Source organism: Equus przewalskii, chromosome 21 (genome assembly GCF_037783145.1).
Source record: "Equus przewalskii isolate Varuska chromosome 21, EquPr2, whole genome shotgun sequence".
Taxonomy (NCBI): domain Eukaryota; kingdom Metazoa; phylum Chordata; class Mammalia; order Perissodactyla; family Equidae; genus Equus; species Equus przewalskii.
In genome coordinates this window covers 14984967-15004532 of record NC_091851.1, presented here as the reverse complement: position 1 = coordinate 15004532, position 19566 = coordinate 14984967, and the positions used below count along the sequence as shown (strand labels likewise).

General features: G+C 38.0%; 1 protein-coding gene across 3 annotated transcripts in view; it reads left to right on the top strand.

Moving 5' to 3' along the window:
* The window catches only part of PLCB1 (phospholipase C beta 1), a 665042-nt gene that overhangs the window by 440687 nt on the left and 204789 nt on the right, over positions 1-19566 (top strand). For all 3 annotated transcript variants that reach the window (XM_070587880.1, XM_070587881.1, XM_070587882.1), the window contains exons 5-7: positions 12269-12348; positions 14175-14228; positions 14660-14735. In XM_070587880.1, coding sequence (XP_070443981.1) covers positions 12269-12348; positions 14175-14228; positions 14660-14735 — 210 coding nt within the window. The remainder of the gene's footprint in view (positions 1-12268; positions 12349-14174; positions 14229-14659; positions 14736-19566) is intronic.

Sequence of the window (19566 nt, the reverse complement as noted above, 5' to 3'; positions counted from 1 at the left end):
AGGCCGGTAAATCCTACTCACATACTCAGAGCGCCCAGTTAGCCCCTCTATTGCCCCAGTCTAAAATGTGAACTAACAAAATAGCCACAGGCTATTGAGAAAGGCTACAGTATCGAACGATAAAAGAGGCCAAGGTGAACAAAAAGAGAAATGATCATGGAAGACACAAGGATAATTCAAGAAGTAAATAATTTTTAAAAAATGCAAACGTAGAAAGTAATTTTTGGAGAGACTTTTCAATAAATTATATCCATTAGATAAGGACAAGATGCTATGAAAAATGGGTAACAAAAATAGAAACTTTTCTTAGAAATCAAAAATGAGATAATGGAATCAAAATCAAAACTCTACAGAACTTTATCTTTATCCCTGAATGTGGAACCAAACAACAATAAGAACCATGAAGGCAGCAAACAAACAACCAAAAAGTAAAAGACAAAAAGATGGCAATAAGAGAAAAGATAGGAGTTAGAGGCCCAATCAATTTAGAGAGTGCATAGCCAGTGAAAACGGGAAAACAGAAGAATGGAAAATAAGAAAGACCAAATACAAGAAAATATATGAAAGCTAAAGAGAGATCTTGAAGTTGAAATATCAAGTCTGGGAGTGGAATAGATTCAGGCAATGTGAGTAGGAAGCTGGAAGATAGTTCATACATGAAAAAGGCTTGTTTCTTCTCTCCAAAAGAAAATTAAGACAGAAGAGATAAATGTATAATCTAAATATAAGGCATGCCAAAGCATGCAGGATTTTCAACAACTGGAGGAACAGCCAAAAAACATTCATATTGTCTTGGTATTAGGAATGTTCCCTTTTTTTTCTTTTTAAAAGATTTTATTTTTTCCTTTTTCTCCCCAAAGCCCCCTGGTACATAGTTGTATATTCTTAGTTGTGGGTCCTTCTAGTTGCGGCATGTGGGACGCTGCCTCAGCGTGGTTTGATGAGCAGTGCCGTGTCCACACCCAGGATTCGAACACAACGAAACACTGGGCCACCTGCAGCAGAGTGTGCCAACTTAACCACTCGGCCTGGGGCCAGCCCCAGGAATGTTCCCTTTTGAAAGCCATATGGTTCGTGGTGGTGGAACACTAGCAAGTAAGATAATCAGAGTCTAGTATATGGCCCTGCAGAAAATTATATTTGCATTTTTATAAACATGTAAATTTTTATTTTATTGGTTTTGAACTTTTAGAATCATTTACATGCAAATAATCAAAGTCAATTACGGACACTAGACAAGATAAAAACATTTCAACTTTGATAATTTAAAGAGTAAATTTAAGCTAGCAAGAGTTGGAGGTAAAAAGATTAGCAGGTAAGAGTCCTCCTCTCACAAACAAAGAAGACAGGTGATAGTGTCTTTAATTAGTGGGTTAAGAAACGGGTTAAGTATGTTGCTTGAGGTCGTAGAGGTGATACGGGCGAGGGGAAAGAACACTAGTGGACCAGTTCTTTCAGAAAGAAGGAGCAAGGGCAGGTGGGAGACAGGGTAACAGATTTAAAACCTCATCAATCAGAGTACGGTATCAGTAGTTAAATTCTAAAATCAGTCAATCAAGAAAAAGCAGTGCAAATATATTATTTAGAAATATGGAAGTAACTCCCAGAAATGTAAAATTAGAAATTCTGAAAGCGGTTGTCAAGAAGCAGAACTAGAGTAAAAGTTCCTTAAGCCATCATTGTCTTTTGTTATAGCACCTCTGGACAATTTTTGGAAAGCTATATATGTGGTTCTTTGGTAAATAATAAAGTTTTAGCTTGCTACAATTTATTAAGCACTTGTTATGGCTGTCACTCGTCAAAGCATTTAATGTGAGCTATCTCACTTAATTCTCACAACAGCCCTATGAAGCCAATTCTATTAGTACTTCCATTTTTTAAGGCAATCGTGAATATTAAACAGGTTAAAAAACTTGCCCAAGATGATTCTGTCAGGCAGGGTTACATTGGGTTACAGAAAACCCAACCAAACAGTAGCTTAGATAAATGAAGGATTTTTTATTTTTCATTTTGTTTGGTTTTGCTTTTTTTTTTGTTCCTCATGCGGCAAGAAACCTGAAGGTAGGTAGTTTCTGGCATCGATTTGGTGGCTCGGGAATAACAAGGCTGAGACCCTGTGATTCTTACCTCCTTTTCCTTAGAGATCAAAATGCCTCTGCAGCTCCAGCCATTCCATATGTGTTCCCAACAGCAAAAAGAAAGCAGCCCCTACACCAGGAAACCGCGTTTTCCCAGAACGCCCCAGCAGACTTCTGCTAATATGTGATTCACCATGTGTCACGTTGCCACTCTAGTTACTGGAGAAATTGGAAAATGTCGATTTTTCAGTTATTAAATGTTGCTGGCCTGAATAATGTCAAATTTCAGTTAGGAGAGAGGGGAAAATGGTTATTAGGGAGTACTTAGCAGTGGGTCCCCCAGCTAGAGAGAGGCAGAGTGGGGTTCTGAAATCCAATAAAGTATATTTTTAAATAAAGTAGCAAAAACATCAACAATATGAGAGTCAGTAACAACCATTAAATAAACTGACAACAGTATTTTAATTTTAAATTAGAAGACAAGCACAAAAATTCACCCTTCCATAGCCTCCATAGGCGGTGAGAAATGGCCAAAGGTGAGGCCATCGGAGCCAAAGGAAAGAATAGCTCTCATCGTAGAGGATGGTTAGAGTCACTCACCAAGGGCCAAGGACCCCTTCGTTTAAAGGGGAAGACTCTAGCTTGCAAAAAGTTTCAAAATAAAGATAGTGGGGGTATAATTAAGGTGTTTAAAACAAATTGACTTCCAAATGAAAAAATTATATTTTAGCAGAATTTCCTATGTTAATGAGGAGGAACCTGTGTGTAGTTTACTAATCAATTTTCAAGGGATGCAGTTTGAATTTTGTCAAACAGATTTCATTTAATGGATAAGCAGCATGACTTAACACCCGAGAAATTGTGGTTGTGCCTCTTTTTCCTCTTGACATCTATCTTACTAAAGAAATCAGCTGTTTTCCTTCTCTTTTAAAATCTTTGTTTATTTGATCTCAAATAGAATTACTTTTTTAACAATAAACAATGGTATCAATTATAATTGCAGACCCTGCTTACATATGTTTATTGTCTATACTACACAGCATTCAGCAGATTCAACCAAAGTAATAATTACCATTGATATGGCTAGGCTTAGAAGATATAACAAGTGTTTTCATAAAAGTGACAGGAGACTTTTGGAAAGAACCATTTCAAGAATATGGTGGATTGACAGGAAAGACGTGGAAACAAAGCTTTGGGGTTTTTATATAAGGGCACTAGATTAACGTTTTCTCCGTTGAACAAATGAGCAATGACTCAGGAAACTAGCTGGAGGGAGAGAAGGATGTCTCCTCAGCTAATACTCAAAATACATCTGATACTCACAATGATAGGGTTGAAAACTTCTCATCATCAAAACTTAGCCAAAGCAAACATATTTCTCTTTTCTTCCATTCAGTGCCGTGGATGTTGCCCTCTCTGGGAGGCTTTATTTTTATCCGTTGAAGAATTCTCTTAACATTCATTTTAACTTGATTTCACCACACTAAACTTTTTCCACGGGGCAGGAGGATGTCAAGAGGTGGTGGAAGAAGACTAGGATATGCTAGACCTGACACCTCTCAAAAGCAGCCCAAAATGTGGATCCTTGCACATCCACATCTTCTACACTGCACCAGCAGGCATTTGAACTCTTCCTTAGACCACTGGGTACTATTTAGCACAGCAGTGCTTCGCTTATCAGCATACAGCCAAAAACATAAAACAAAGCATAAACGTGTCTATAAAGCCAACATAGATGTCTTAAGCCCTAATACTAAAGCTTCCATACTTTATTAATTGGAGAGTGCCTTCAGCCCCATGTTACACACAGTACTTTGAGTTTTTATAACCTAGTCCAGCATAGTTCAAATTACAATAGGAAATCTGTAAAGCCAGCATCACAAACCCTGTAGGCAAGAATCGCGATTGAATATTTAAAACAATGGAGAAGACATAAAAGTTAATTTCAAAACGCCATAAATTATGAAGCATGGATATAACTCTCATTTACAGATTCATTCATTCATGCACTCAAGTCAACAAGTATGGATTTATTGCCTATTTTATAAAAAGGATGGGACACAGATCTATGAGATTCCACGCAAGTTATAAAATGACACGCTTCCTTTTCTTCTCTCTGCTCTACACGGTACTCTTAAGAATGGATATATGTAGCGTTTTCTATACTCTTCCATCCTTTTGCTCACTGCTTCTCCCCCAGTTCCAACGATTTGATTTGTGTGGACACTGCTATGTTCTGACCTGAATAGATTGTTCTAGAGGTAGACCAATTAGAGACTTTCTCAGGATTTTTCCTACTGGAAGTGAGGAAGTCAGTTAGACTCTGTCTGGTGGTAGGAGGCACCATATGTAACAACTCTTGACGCAGTTGGTGGCCATGGGGAACAGGCTGGTCAGTAGGGAAAAAAATAATGCAATCAGGAAGAGAGAGCAGTGAAAAAGCAATGAAGAAAGTTCTGGCATTCAGGCTCCAAGTTCTTGATGATCTTGTATTACAAATACATACTTTTGCTGCAGTTTGTCCAACTTTTCCTTCAATTAGAGGAAATAACTTAGTGTCCTTGATAAATTCTCCTATTTCCTAGGCTAGTCTGGGTTATGTTTTTGTTGACTGTAGCCCAAAGAAATTCAAATCACATAGTTTGAAAATAATTATACACCTTTCCTTGATATTACATCATTTGAGTAATATGATTTTCTAGTGTCTCAATAGTGATAATATTGGGACCTAATATGCTTCCTGGTTTTTGTTTTGTTTTGGTAATTATATTATGCGTGGCAACCATTTCTCTTTGAACATGAGATGAAGATGACAACACTTTGACTATAAATATAAGACCCGCATTGCCATCAATATAGAGAAACTGTACTGGAAATTTTACCAAAATTATAAATGCTCTCTGTAGTATCAGAATCACAGTGACTGCTCAGAGAGTCCTTTCTGATTTTAATGTAAGTCTTCACATCTCATATACCATCTTTCACCATGAAAAGATTCTTTCCTGCTCCATTAAGACAAATGCTCAGCAGGATGAATTCTGATGCATGCGGTAGGTGAGAGAAATGTGCTCAGCCAAGCAATGCAACTCTGGATGAGCCGCACAATGAATCTTCTTACTCAAATCCCAGCTCCCTACCCACCTTCCGAGCAGAGGTAATGGGAAGGACACCATTATCAGTGACAGCAAGAGAAGTTTGCCAATAAATAAAAAATAAATAGAAAGCTATTAAAAATTGTTAGGACCTATGTATGTCTCACAAATATTAAAATATCTTGTTAGAAATTATTTATCCCAGGAGGGTTTAAAAAATTAATTAAATACAATAAATTGAGGCTTCCAAATCAGGCACTTTGGAAATATCTGCTTTTAGATTATTGTCATTTGTCACTCCTTTTACTTCATTAGGGTAACCATTGACTTGTAATTATTTATAAAATTGTACAGTCTAATTATAATTTTATACATATATATGGAGAGAGAGAGAAAGAGAGAGAGTGCACGCTTTAGTATTCCTTTTAGAATATTTTCACTTCCCCAAGGAACTCTCTGAAAGAATGCATGTTTTTTTTCTAAAGATTTTAATTTTTTCTTTTTCTCCCAAAGCCCCCCAGTACATAGCTGTATTTTTTAGTTGTGGGTCCTTCTAATCGTGGCATGTAGGACGCCGCCTCAGCGTGGCTTGTTGAGCCGTGCCGTGTCCTCATCCAGGATTGAAACTGGCAAAACCCTGGGCTGCCAAAGCAGAGCACGCGAACTTAACCACTCGGCCACGGGGCCGGCCCCCTGAATACATGCTTTTAAGAGCGTAAGTTACACTCTGCCTTTTCTCTGTGACTCCAGCTGCCTAGTAACAGGTCACAGCCATGGCCAGGATGCCCTGCAAGCCATGATGCCACGTGTACCATTTATAGCATTCAGCCATTGTGTAGCACTTTGTGTCTACCCATAGGGCTGATATTGATCACTGGCCTGTGTTTGAGCTCAAACTTCAAACAAAAACCCTCCCTTTTTTAAAGACAATGAGCACAAATATCCTAAAAGAAAATGGGTTAATATTGTGAACAGGAAATTTGCAGAAAGGAGAAAGTAGAACAGTCCTAACATATAAAATGATGCTCAACTCTGCTGGCAAACCAGGGATGCCAGTTAAGACCACTGCCAGGTCCCACTTTGCATCCATCAGATTTACAGATATTTTCTGAAAGTCTGACTATAGCAAGTGTTTTTGAGAATGTGGGAAAATGAAAGCTCTCCTTTGTTGCCAATAGGAATGTAGAGTGCCCTTGCCACTTTGGTGAGCAAGTAGCAGCATCTGGTGCTGATAAAGATGTATGGATTCTAAGAATTCATCATGATATTCACCCTAGATAATCTCTTGGATGTGGCCTAAGGCAACAGGAAATAGATTTATGCAAACAAACGTTTTTGAAGGAAAATATCATAAATATCCATCAATAAAAGAATAGATCAATAGATTATACATTCCCATAGTGGGGTAGTATAGTAGTTAAAATTAAGAAACTAGATCTACATTGCAGCAGCAAAGACATATTTTAAAGACATAATGTTGGTTGCAAATAGCCATTGGCCAAAGGATACATACAGTATGATATGATTTATGTAATATTTTGAACATACAGGGGTCCATAGCAGGGAGCAGCAAAGTTTCCTTAAAGAGCCAGATAACAATTATTTTGTGGTTTTGGAGTCTTTGTTTCAAATACTCAACTCTGCCTTCATAGCATGAAAGCAGCCATAGACAATATGTAAATAAATGAGCATGGCTTTGTTCCAATAAAACTTTATAAAAACAGGTGGTGGGCCAGATTTAGCCCTCAGGCCTTAGTTTGGTGAACACCGATCTACACCATTCTCCTCAGAATCCACATGAAGATAGATATAGTATTGATACCTACTTTTCAAAATAGAGCTTGCTCCTGGGGAGAGGAAGAGGAATGGGAGCAGGGAGAAGCACAGTGTAGAGTTAATCTGCACTGCAATGTCTTAAGTATATATTTTTTAAAAAGTACTAAAGAAAGTATGGCAAAATGTTAACATTTGTTAAGTTTGAGTCTGTGTTAGTTACTCTATTCTCTGTATTTTTATGAGCAAAAGAAAAATGTAACACTGAGAAAAAGGAAAGATAAAATAAATACATTAAAATATTAAAGATAACATGAATCAGAACAATGGGACAGAAGCATCTGCAAGGATGATATTGCATCCAGAAGACTCTGTCTTTGTCTGTGTACCCATCCCTTGCAGTCATAAGTTAGGTCAAAAAGTTAACAGGTGTGAATTGCCAATGGGAGAAATTTCTCTCTGTTCTCAGAACTAGGAACAGTTGTTGAACTGCTGCACAATGGTATCTGGACCTAGAGCAACCATGAAGCCTATTATGATTGAATCTCTCTCTTTACACTGGAGAAAGCAAGTTCAAGTTGAATTTGTGACCTACCACTATCAAAGTTCCAAGACTTCAGATCTGCATTTTGTGGCTGACCTCACCCTTCCTTCCATCTTATTTCTCCTCTGCCATCATCATCTTAGCATAGTCATAAGGTTTTTACTTCATAAATTTCAGAGTTTGTTTCATCATCATAGCATAGAGGGAAGGTGTTCAGACTCTAGAGGCAAATTTCCTGGGTTCAAATCTCAGGTGTGCCTATAACTAGCTGTGGGACCTTATGCCAGTTATTGAATACCTCTGTGCCTCAGTTTCTCGTTTGTAAAAATAAGGTGGTAATAACAGAATATCTCTCATTGAGTGGTTGTGAGGAGTAAATCAATTAATTCTTTGCAAAATGCCCGGGACAGTGCCTAGCTCATAGTAGCGCTTTATACAGAATACATTTAGTGGATTTATTTATCTTTTTTATATTATTGAATTGTATGTATCAGATTTTGGAGCCCAAGAAACCAGTGATCTAATCCAAACTGTGACTTTTATTAGCTCTGAGGATATAAATAAATTTTATAAGGGCTTTGAAACTTGGAATCCTCACCTGGAAAATCAGGCTAATAACAGTACCCACCTCCTAGAGAATTGTTGCAAGAATTAATTAAGTTATTGAATGCAAAAAATTTAGCTCAGTACATAGTAAACACTCAAACAATACCTATGAGAGTAATTGATAATCGTGAATCAATTGATAGGATTAAGCAAACACATAAATCTTGTGCCAAGAATGACAGAGCTTGAATGGCTTTAGAAATAAACTTTCATTAACTTTGTGACATGGTAGGAAAACTTGGTACCTCTAATGGTGTCAACACTGGTATTTCAGTAATGGCACCAGAATCTGTTAGAGGAGGGAATTGCCGAAATAATCTTGCAGTTATAAGATACAAGCACGTGCATTTATGAGCAGAGATTACTCCAGATGAAATTCCATAGAAGTTGACCTTTAGATCCATTTTCTCAAGTTCGGGTCTCTGTTGTTCCCTTCATGAGAAGAGATTGATCATAAGACAGAAAATGTCACTTAAGAAGCTTCAGCATTTCAAGAGCAGGGGCTGAACCAAGCTTGGCAGAAATCATCAGAACCTTGTCTCTGAAAGTAGACAAACAAATCCTCCAGATTAAATAAGAAACTGTCCTTCCATTTCCTTACTAACTAGGGCCCAGCACTGGATTATGAGAACACTGCCAGGGTAGGATCCGTCTACCCTGCAGCGAAGCCTATGTCATAATCTCATGATGAGCCAAGGCTGCTTCAAGCTGCTCTGGCCACATCTCTTTAGCTGTGTTGTTCTTAGTACAGCTGTAAGAGCTCTTTGATTATTCTAAAACAAATAGCCAAAATAATTTTTTTATTTGCTTGGGAAGTGAGAAGACAAAAATTAGAATAATGCTTCCTAAACCGGGTCCTGGAACTCCTCGCACTCAAGGTGCCATCCTTGGCCTAGAGGTATGCTCAAACTTTAATATGCATAAAAAATGTAAGGGTTTTTTGAAAACAATGCAGATTCTGAGTCAGAAGGTGTGGTGCTTAAAGTTCTACATTTCTAACAAGTTTTATGTCAATGCTATAAGTCCTCTCTAGAACCTTGTTACTCTTAGCATGATGCAGCATAGACCTCACTTGGGATGCAGATTCTCTGTCCCCTCTCCAGACCTCCTGAATCAGCATCTATATTTCAACAAGGCCCCCAATGATTTGTATGCACGTGAAAATTTGAGAAGCACTGCTCTAGAACATTGTGAACAAATTTCCCCCAGGCTTTGGATGTGCATCTCTTCTTTACACAATGTAGCTACTTCTGGTACCCCAATATGTTATTCTGTTATCCTGAAATATGTTATCCTGCTGTAGCTGACTGTAGCAGTGCTCTGCCCACATCGCCTCCAATCTTTTTTGTCATTTTCACACACAACACCTTGCTGGGCTTTCCCTTCAAGCAGCCAGCACCCATGTCTCTTTGTTGGCTGCTCTCTCTGGATGCTAGAACCCCCTTTGCCTGCTATCAAGGAAAGCAGGATTTGCCTGGGGATTTCCATCCCCTCCAGCAGCTCTGAACTGCGACTAACAGGCACAGGGCTCACCATCCTCCAGCTCCCTTGCTCCTCATGAGAAAATTCAACTTTGAGGCTGGTCTACACAGGGAGAGATGATGCCAAAATTACCGTCTGCCAGTTTTTCATTGAGATCTCACCCTTCTACATTCTTCCCTTCCCAGTCCTGCTCACTCCCCTATAATGTTGCCAGAGAACACTTTGTAATACATCCATTCCTCGTAAGTCCTTGTCTCAGGGTCTGCTTCTGAGAAACCCAAAGGAAGACACTTGCTGTTTTAGTTCAGAGTGATATAGACTGCGAGCACTACCCAACCAAGAGTTGAGTTATTTCTAAAGTTCCCTTAGTCACTACTTTATTCCCTGAATCTTTGATTCATCCTGAGTCAGATCTTTTGACTATCTCAAAAGGCTGCAGGAGGCCAATGGATTCTAGGAATTCCACACTTGGAAATTTAGATGCTCCCATTCTCAGAATGTGATGAAAATGAATTATGCTTTGCTTTCTGAATGAGTTCACTGTGTCTGTGCAGTGAAAGTGATAATGACGCTTTCCTTCAGCTGGCTTTATAAAGGACCCATAGAAAGAGCTAAGGATCTGGAAGACCTGCTCTGACCAATTCTGCAGCCGCAGACACCAGCTACATGTGGCTTTTGAGCCCTGGAAAGGTTGCCAATGCAAATTAAGATGGGCTGTAAGTGTAAAATCCACACCTCATTTCAAAGACTAAGCACATAAAAAGAATATAAAGCATCTTGATAATTTTTATGTTGATTACTTGATTAGTAATATTTTTGAAATATTGGGTTAAATAAAATATATTATTAAAGTTAGTTTCACTAATTTTCACTGTTTATTTCTCTTCTTTTGATGTGGCTACTAGAAAATTTTAAATTACATGTGTAGCTCACATTATATTTCTATTGGACTGGATATAATAGAGGCTTTAGCCTTCAACCTAAATGGTCGGACCCAGTTAAATCTCCCTAACTCTTCATAATGCTTTCACTGTACCTATTTCTGGTGTGGAATTGGCCCTCAGTGAACATACAAAATGGTACATTGCCCTCAATTATAAATACTTTTACCAATGCATAAATCTGCCGTGAAGCTGGAAATGTCTGAAACTTGACCCTTAGCCCAGAAAATATTATACTAGAAACCTATTTTTAAAACCAGTGCCAGTAGGTACTGCTTAGTTTAAAATGATCGGATTGGAGGAAATTTCATTTTAAAGCTGTTAAAAAGTCATTCTGATGCTTTTCTGTGTGAACATCAAGTTTGGTGGTCAATTATTTGGCCTCACTCACAGTTCTTCCGTGTGGTCTCCCAAGTCCTCCACCAACAGTGTTGGGAGTTCAAGGCCTCCGTCCTTCTCACCTGGACTATGATAGCTTACTAACTGAATTCCCCTTCTTTGGTTTCTCAGCCTCAAATCCATCCTCAAGGTGGCTGCCAGATAACCTCCTTAACACACAATCCAGCCCTGGCTCTCCTCACTTCTCACCCTCCAAAAAAGGCCTTCAGCGATATCACATTTTTTGCTAAATTATCTCCAGATACCTAGCAGACATCAAGTGCTCTCCATACTCTGGCCCAAACTTGACATTTTTAGTTGTAATTCCCCCTCTTTTTTCCAATTCCTATTAGACTCCACTCCATTCCCTCAAAGTCCTGCCATGTGTGCTTCCTTCTGGTTCTCTTCCCAGACGATTTGTCCTGCCTAGAAGGAAGGCCCACTTCTCTCCCCCATCACTCTATACCCCAAATCCTCCCTCAAATATATTACACATTGATATAGTATCAGTGTCTTAAGTCAGGAGGCAAAACACAAAAGACCAACAAAACAACAAATAGAAATAGTAGAAATGATAAAACTAGGTGGAAAACCTATTGCTCTAAAAAACATGATTTCATTGAGGAGAGAACCAAGTCAACCTCAACATCAGATGATTAGATCACTTAGCTTTCATGTCATCTTCTCTTCGAGAACTTTTTTGGGGGGGGGGGGAGCAGGGGGGGACAGAGTGTTAATTGTGTGTTCAAAATCATCACCCAGAATGGAACTTCAACTTTTCTTGTAGATGTGCTTCTTTCCATTTTCTTGGAAGCCAAGTGAGATCACTGGTGAATGGTGTGAGGTAGAGATGAAGATTAGGAGAATAGTAAGGGATTGACAGAGTCGGGAGGAGAGAGAGTACAGGGCACTGTAGAACATTGTGACTGCCACTGGTTTAGAGAACTTCTAGAACTGTAATTAACATTTAAAGATTCCCTGGTATAGCTGCTCTGGCTTGAGCAGTAAAGTAGGGAGATTATATGTGCAGGGGTGTTGAAAATATATATGACTGTATTTTAATCTTTTCTGTAACTCTTTATCTGTTTATAATACAAGGAAAACAGTAAGAAGCACTCGGTTATTAAAAGGCAACCTACCACTTCCCTATGGGTAGGGATTTTAAAAAGCAGATAAAAACATTTCCTTAGGAAAGGAGTAGCCACTCAGGGATTTGAATTTAATTATGTCATTTTTACAAAAAAAGAGAAGAAGAAAAAAATCCCCTTAGGCATACAAATTGAACCAATTTGTCTTTCTGGTAGACTAGCTAAAAACATGTGTCTAATACGGTACAGTATTTAAGCTAACGCAAGTGTCATTTACATTTTTCAGGAATGGACAAATGAGGTTTTTAGTTTGGCAACAAACCTGCTGGCCCAAAACATGTCCAGGGACGCATTTCTGGAAAAAGCGTAAGTAGCTCTAATTTTATTGCTAAGGGTGTTGCTTCTTCTGAGTCAGTTTCCTTTCTCCTTTGTGAGTCTTTTGTTTATGCTGCACTGGCTTCTCACATTGATATACATAAATTTCCCTTTGGGATTTGTTAGAGAACTCATACCTCCACAGTTTGGAATTGGAAGACTTCCAAGAAAGATCGCTCTTTCCTCTGAGCTGCACACCCGTGTTACCCTGAGCTCCCTTGAATATCAATGCCTTGGACATGCAATAGACGTTTCCAAATCCTGGCAGCTGTGCGCAGGACCAAAAATTATTAATTTCAGAGAGTCCTCTGCTTCTACATCTGCCTGTGTCATATGAATTATTAATCTGAGGAAGAGAATAAACAACATATGGTACTCATTTCTCTAGTCTTAGATCTCTGATAGATGCTACAATAACTCCCCTGCTTACTTAAATCAATAGCCTGATGTCCTGATTCGTCCCCTTATAGACAATCACAGCAAGTGTTAGTAAGAAAAGAGAAAGAGAAAGGATGTAGAGGAAAGAGAAGAATGAAAAGAAGAAGGAAAGAAAAGCAAAACAGGATTACCCAATCACTCTGGAATTATAGTCTTTCTAAAAATTGTTTGACCAAGGAAAATAATGATTTTTGCCAGATGAGCAGCAAGGAAAGCTGGTTGATTTCCCTTTGAAAACTGGATGTCCAGGAGGTTGGGACACCTTGAAATCAAAACTACAAGTGGAAACATTATGAGGTGGTCCTCTATTTTATTTAATAACTTTCTCTCTTCCCTCTTCTTCTGTGAGACATGCCCATCATTCCAGACCTAAGAACCCAGCCCACATTTCTTTCTTCCTCTTTTATGAATTCCTTTTACTGTTGGTCACTACCTCACAGGTCTTCACTTAAATGCTTTTTCATGATATCATCTCATCTCCTTAGTTTGTCACCTTGAGGACCCATCATAATGCCCCTCCCTCTCCTTCCTTTCTTCCTCCTTCTCTTTACAATCTTTGATCTTACCATCCTCCATCCAACAGACATTTCTAGAACATCTGTTGTGCCAGATGATGTTGCTGGAAGGGGACCCAGAGATAAAGATGTTTTCCCTGAAATTTAGCTTGTTATAGCTAGTAAAGCATCTAGTTGGCTAATCATTATCTATTGCAAATGTCCATTCCCGATAGGTGTCTCCCTATGAATAGCTGCTGTGGACATTCTAGAACATGCTTTTGATGAACATGTTGTAAGCATTTCTGTTGCATATACATCTAGATATGGGATTTCTGGGTCACAGCGTGTGCAGTTTCCTAAAGGGATAGTGCCAATCTACACACCCATCTGCAATGTCTGAAAGCTCTGTTGCTCCATCTCTCTATTCACATGTCCATAAGCAGTTGAAGAGATAAATACAGTTGTTATAGTGACACAACGGAGTACTATACACAATGAGAGTGAATGATCTACAGCTGTAACCAAAAATAAGGATGGGTCTCAAAAATGTAAAATTGAGTGGAAGAGCTGAGACAAAAAAGAATGTGATTCCATTCATATATAGTGCAAAAACAGGCAAAAACAAATCTTATGTTGTTTAAAGCTAGAATAATGGGTCCCTTTTGGAGATGGGCTCTGGAAGGGGGCGCGGGCGGGGCTTCTGGGAAAGCTATTAAAGTGATAACGTTCTATTTCTTGATCTGAGTGCCTATGGCAGAGTCTTAGACAGTTTGTGAAAATTCAGCAAACTGTACATATGCATGAGCTCTTTTCTATGTATTTTATTCCACAAGAAAAAAGCTTTTTTAAAATTAAATACTTGTTTTTCTGCTTCCCCAACAGCTATACTAAACTTAAGCTGCAAGTCACTCCAGAAGGGCGCATTCCTCTCAAAAAGTAAGCTGCATGAGCATTTCCCATTATTCATTTTCTTTTTCTCAAAGATCTGAATCCGTGCCATGGCTCTGTTTCATTTCTCTACTGGTCCAAGGGGTGCGTGGAAATGCGGTAACGCTGCCTCCCTCATACTCTGTATGCACACCAGTGCAGTTGGCTTTCTCAGAGATTCCCTCATCCCCCTTTCCTGTGACATCATTTTCAGGAAACAACAAAGCAGGAACGGGGTAGGAGGGGCAGGGGGACCCTTGCTGCTAAACCCACATGACCATCTGAGATTCAGATGCATGGAGCAATGGGTATATTCTGATTCTTTAAAGATGAATGATAAAAGGGTTTGCTTCAATGGAATGTTCCAGTTGGCATCATCAACAAGATTGTGATCCATATGCCTTTTAAGCATCTCTAATGTGTGTGCTTTCACTTCGCAGCATATACCGCTTGTTTTCAGCAGACCGGAAGCGAGTTGAAACTGCTTTAGAGGCTTGTAGTCTTCCATCTTCGAGGGTGAGCATGGTCCCTTTCTAAAACTAGCACCGCTTAATAGCTCTGAGTAATCATACTAAAGCATATCTTGCCCCAATATTAGCCAAACATTTTTTTTTTAGTCAGGAAGTCGAGAGCCAGCCCTGATGGTCTAGTGGTTAAAGTTCGGCCCTCTCACTGCTTCCGTGGCCTGGGGTTGTTTCCTGGTGGCAGAACCACACCGCCTGTCTGTCAGTTGCCATGCTGTGGTGGCAGCTCACATAGAAAAACTAGGACTTACAACTAAGGATATACAACCATGCACTGGGGCTTTGGGGAGGAAAAAAAAAAGAGGAAGATCGGCAACAGATGTTAGCTCAGGGTGAATCCTTCCTTCCCAAAAGGAGAAAAAAGTCCGTAGGACTTATTTGTTAATAATTACAATATATGGAGTCACTGTAATCGTATTTTCTTTTACTCTCATAACCCAAATATTTTCATCTAGAAAGACCCTTGATCTTTGTAAATAAAAAAGCAATAGCCATCTAGTATAAAAAGGTATTAGCCAAAAAATATTAAAGTCATCAAGAATTTAAACTTCCCATTAATAATAAATTCTTTCTTGACATCACTGAGATATTGGCTATTGATTATGGATTATGATTCAGAAAATTTTGAAATATTACTTTCATCTTAATATCATCCTTTTTAAATGTCTAGGTTCAAGATTTTTAAGTTAATAAGCAATTAGTATAGTAGTACATGTTTATAAATAAATATATTTACATACTCTGCAGGGCTGTGCTCAGAAAGTTTTTGCCAAGAGGCACGCAGGATAAAAACAATTTGGAGACCACTTACTTTGTTCATATGCAGTAAAGTAGACTAGAGGCCAAGCATGTAACATGGTTTTTTGTGCCCAACATTCAAGGTGCTCAATATACATTAACCACCTAAAATAAGTAATTTGCTTTTTTTTATGCCCACATTCGAGCCACTCAATATACGTTAGTCACCTAAAATAAAATAATTTGCCTTCATTTCAATGCATTTCTACATACCTGGCTCTAAAAGGATTTGTTACCATTGTTTCTAGGATAACTGAGTCTACTGCATAAAATCTTTTTGTCAGTGCTATATGTAGAACTCTCCTTTCTGTTACAAATTATTTGTAACCTACTATCTGAGCAACAAGTAAACACATTCCCAAGGATAACACTTAAAGGAAGAAACTTTAAAGCCTGTTGAAACAAGCTGGCAACGTTCAAGTGGCACTGAGAGAAGTTGAGAAGCCATTCTTAAACTTATGATTAAATTATGAGAAGTATTGAATGCTGTTACTAAATTCATTAGCCAATTCTTGTGAATACTTTTCAGAAAAGTGAAGTTTATTAATGACTTTGGTAGGTAACAGAAACAAAAAGAGAGCCTCTCCACTCTCAGTTTCCTGCTGTAGGTAGACAAAGCTGATGATGCTGCAAACACAGGGGAGAGCTGTGGGAAGGCCCCCAAACATTTTAACCTTCACTTTAATAAGCAAAATAAAATGATCGCACTTGCTTGTTATTCCTCCATCGTTAGATGCTTTGGAGTAGGAAAGATGTAACAGTTAAGGTCCTGTTGTTGACTCAACAAATATTTCTTGAGCTTTTACTGTGTGCCCTCAAGCACCGAGAATATGGTGGTGAACAAAACAAAGTCCCAGGATTCAAGGACCATAGGGTCTCTGGGGGTGCTAGTCAAACACGTGGACTGACGTGTAAATTGGAGGGAACTATAAGCAAAAGGAATGGAGTGCTGCCATCGAGAACAAGGAGCTCATTCTAGAAAAAGAAAACAATGTGTGCAAAGCCCTGAGGCTGGAAAGAATTTACTGGTTTGAGTAACTGAAAAAAGACCACTGCATTTAAGCATAAAAAGAGAGCGTGAGAGATGAATTCAGAAAGATGTGCAAAGAATGTTTTTTCCTCTGCAATTGCTCCTGGTTTTATCTTTACTGGATAACGTCTTATGAATACAATGATCAAAAATTTTAACTTATTATAAATCCAGGTAAGGGAAAGAAGGAATAAAAAATGAAGCTGAAAAAAAAAAATCAAATCCATCAATCAATTCTCTGTAAACTGCAATTTTCTAAACAATTGGATTCTGGCAATTCAGTCAATAAATAAAAATTGAGTTCTTACAAGCCGCTATGTCTATTATAGGTTCAAGCTTTCAGACCAATGTCAACTGGAGACATTTTAAAAGGATAATGAGATTCAAATAACTGGAGTTATGTTTAGATTGGAAAGATATTTATCTATAGTAAATTAAATGTTATAACAATTTTTAAAAAAATATAATCAAACTCCATCATAAATTTTTGAAAGATCGTTGTTCATAGTAAAGTATCCTTTACTTGGAGGACTTGCAGAGTTAGAATGCTTTAAAAAAATCTAAAAGCTAAAGACAGTTTTGGAACTAGGAAATAAATGTTTCTGTGCACTGATTGTATAGCTTTAATCCTTGTTGTAATGTCATATCTACAGAACAGTGGCTCTAGAAAATACCCACTAATTAGCAGAAAGATTCTGGTTATACTGACAAGAGGTGTTTTAAACAGTCCCCAGAAGAAAAGGTTACATAAATGGTAGATAGTACAGCATATCTGGGAGCCGCATTTCATAGCCAACAGTCATTCAGACTCAATTTAATTGTGTTCTGTAAATAGATTCTTTAAAAAAAAATAGATACATTACCAGAAATACAGTGGATATCCTGTCAAAATTTTTTAAACATTATCTTTGTGCACATTGTTAGGGATAATTAACGCACTTGAACTTGTGTCTCAGCCAACATGATCCTTTGGAACAACACATCCCTTTAGAGGGAACTCCTTTAGAGTTCACAGTTGCTTGCCAAAGTTACCTTAATTGTTAAAAAGTAGCACTGTATCTAAAAAGAGAGACAAAGCAATTACCGTCCTTCTCTTAGTAATCCAAACATATTATAACAGACCTTTGAAGACCTTTCCATATTGAGAGAATCACCACTTTAGCCACAAACTTTTTGAGAACTGAAAGTAGTTTACTTGACCAAATTCCCTTTGATTTAAGACTTTTTAACTTACAAAGAGCTCAGTGACATTTGGAATTGTATTATAGTCTTGGCATATGTATTTGCATTTTAAAGAAGTAGGTGAGGAATAAATCCATGTATTTGTTTTAAAAACTAAAGTTTACTATAGTTAGGGACATTCGTGTAATACCAAGGAAAATGGTGAGTATTTTTTGGATTTAAAGAATACTATGAATAAAATTTATAAAAGAACTTCTTCTCCCAGGATAACTGTAATATGTTGCCTTTCTCTTATGCCACATACCTGGCATATAAATCAGAAATATAGTCATTTCTGCAGTGTGATTCTTAAAATCACCTTTATCAAAATTGCATTTTAACCGACATTAAGTATTCGGCTCATTATGACTAGTTTACTTGTAATTATTTCACGTAGTCTATGGCTAACTTAACTTTGATTTATAGCTTTAGAACAAAAGCATTGAGAAGAGGTTGAAACCTTGAATTTACTTGGAAATAATCCATCAATTTGTCAAGATAAAATCTGTATGTGGACTCTTTATTCATTAGTGTCCGCTGCAATAAATTCATATGTTTTTAAGTAACATTTTTCTGAACGTTAAATACCTGTTTATCACAGAATTATTTTTCAAACATGTAAAGAAGAAAATACAAACCACATCCAAAAACTGAAGTGAACGTTTAATTTGCTGAACTACAGTATGAGTTGTAGAATCATGCAAACTGGATTCAAAACATAGCATCCCCCACAGATACACACTTGGGACCTTAGGTTTTGCAACCTCCCATCTCCCTAGTGTTTGTATCTCAAAGAGGGGATGGGTGACCATGCCAAACTCATGGAGTTGACATGGGATTAAATGAAAATATTCAAGTAAAGCTCTTGGAACTATATGCTTGGCTTAGAGTAAGTGCTCAATAAATATTCATTATTACCCTCTGAGTATTTTTTCATATGCATACATGTGGGGTTTTTTCCTTATATTTAATTTGATGTGTGGATGTGTCATAACTGGGTCTATGGAATCTGGAAATGAAAATGCCACCAGTACTACTATCAAGATTTTGTTTTAATCTTTTCCCTTTTGAGATTTTTGTATACAAGCAAGGAATAGAAGCAACTCCATTTCTTTTTTTTTTTTAAAGGTTTTATTTTTTCCTTTTTCTCCCCAAAGCCCCCCGGTACATAGTTGTATATTCTTTGTTGTGGGTCCTTCTAGTTGTAGCATGTGGGATGCTGCCTCAGCGTGGTTTGATGAGCAGTGCCATGTCCGCACCCAGGATTCGAACCAACGAAACACTGGGCCGCCTGCAGCGGAGCGCGCGAACTTAACCACTCGGCCATGGGGCCAGCCCCTAAGCAACTCCATTTTTAAAGTTTGCTAGTACTTTGCAGTTTCTGGAATAAATGAGCCTGATTCAGACTGTCTTAACTAGTGGTCTTCTTAATTCTTCCTCCAAAGATTTTTCTGATAACAATAGCAACAAATCATCACTGACAATCTGTTTTGTACTGGGTGCAAGACGTGATGGACCAAGTCCTGGACTATGAGAAGAAAACCTAAGGTCTGGTCCCGTCTCCTGGGTTTGTCCAAAAAACATTGATTAGCCATCTATTATATGCCAGGCATCATATTGAGGACGCAAAGGAATTTAATAAGAGATAATCGCTTCACTCAAAAACTCAGTCTAGTAGAAAATTAGAAATATAAAAAGTAAAAGAAAAACTGTGTGATGGATGCTATAATGAAGCTATACAAAGATGGATTGTAGACACAAAAAAAGAATGTGT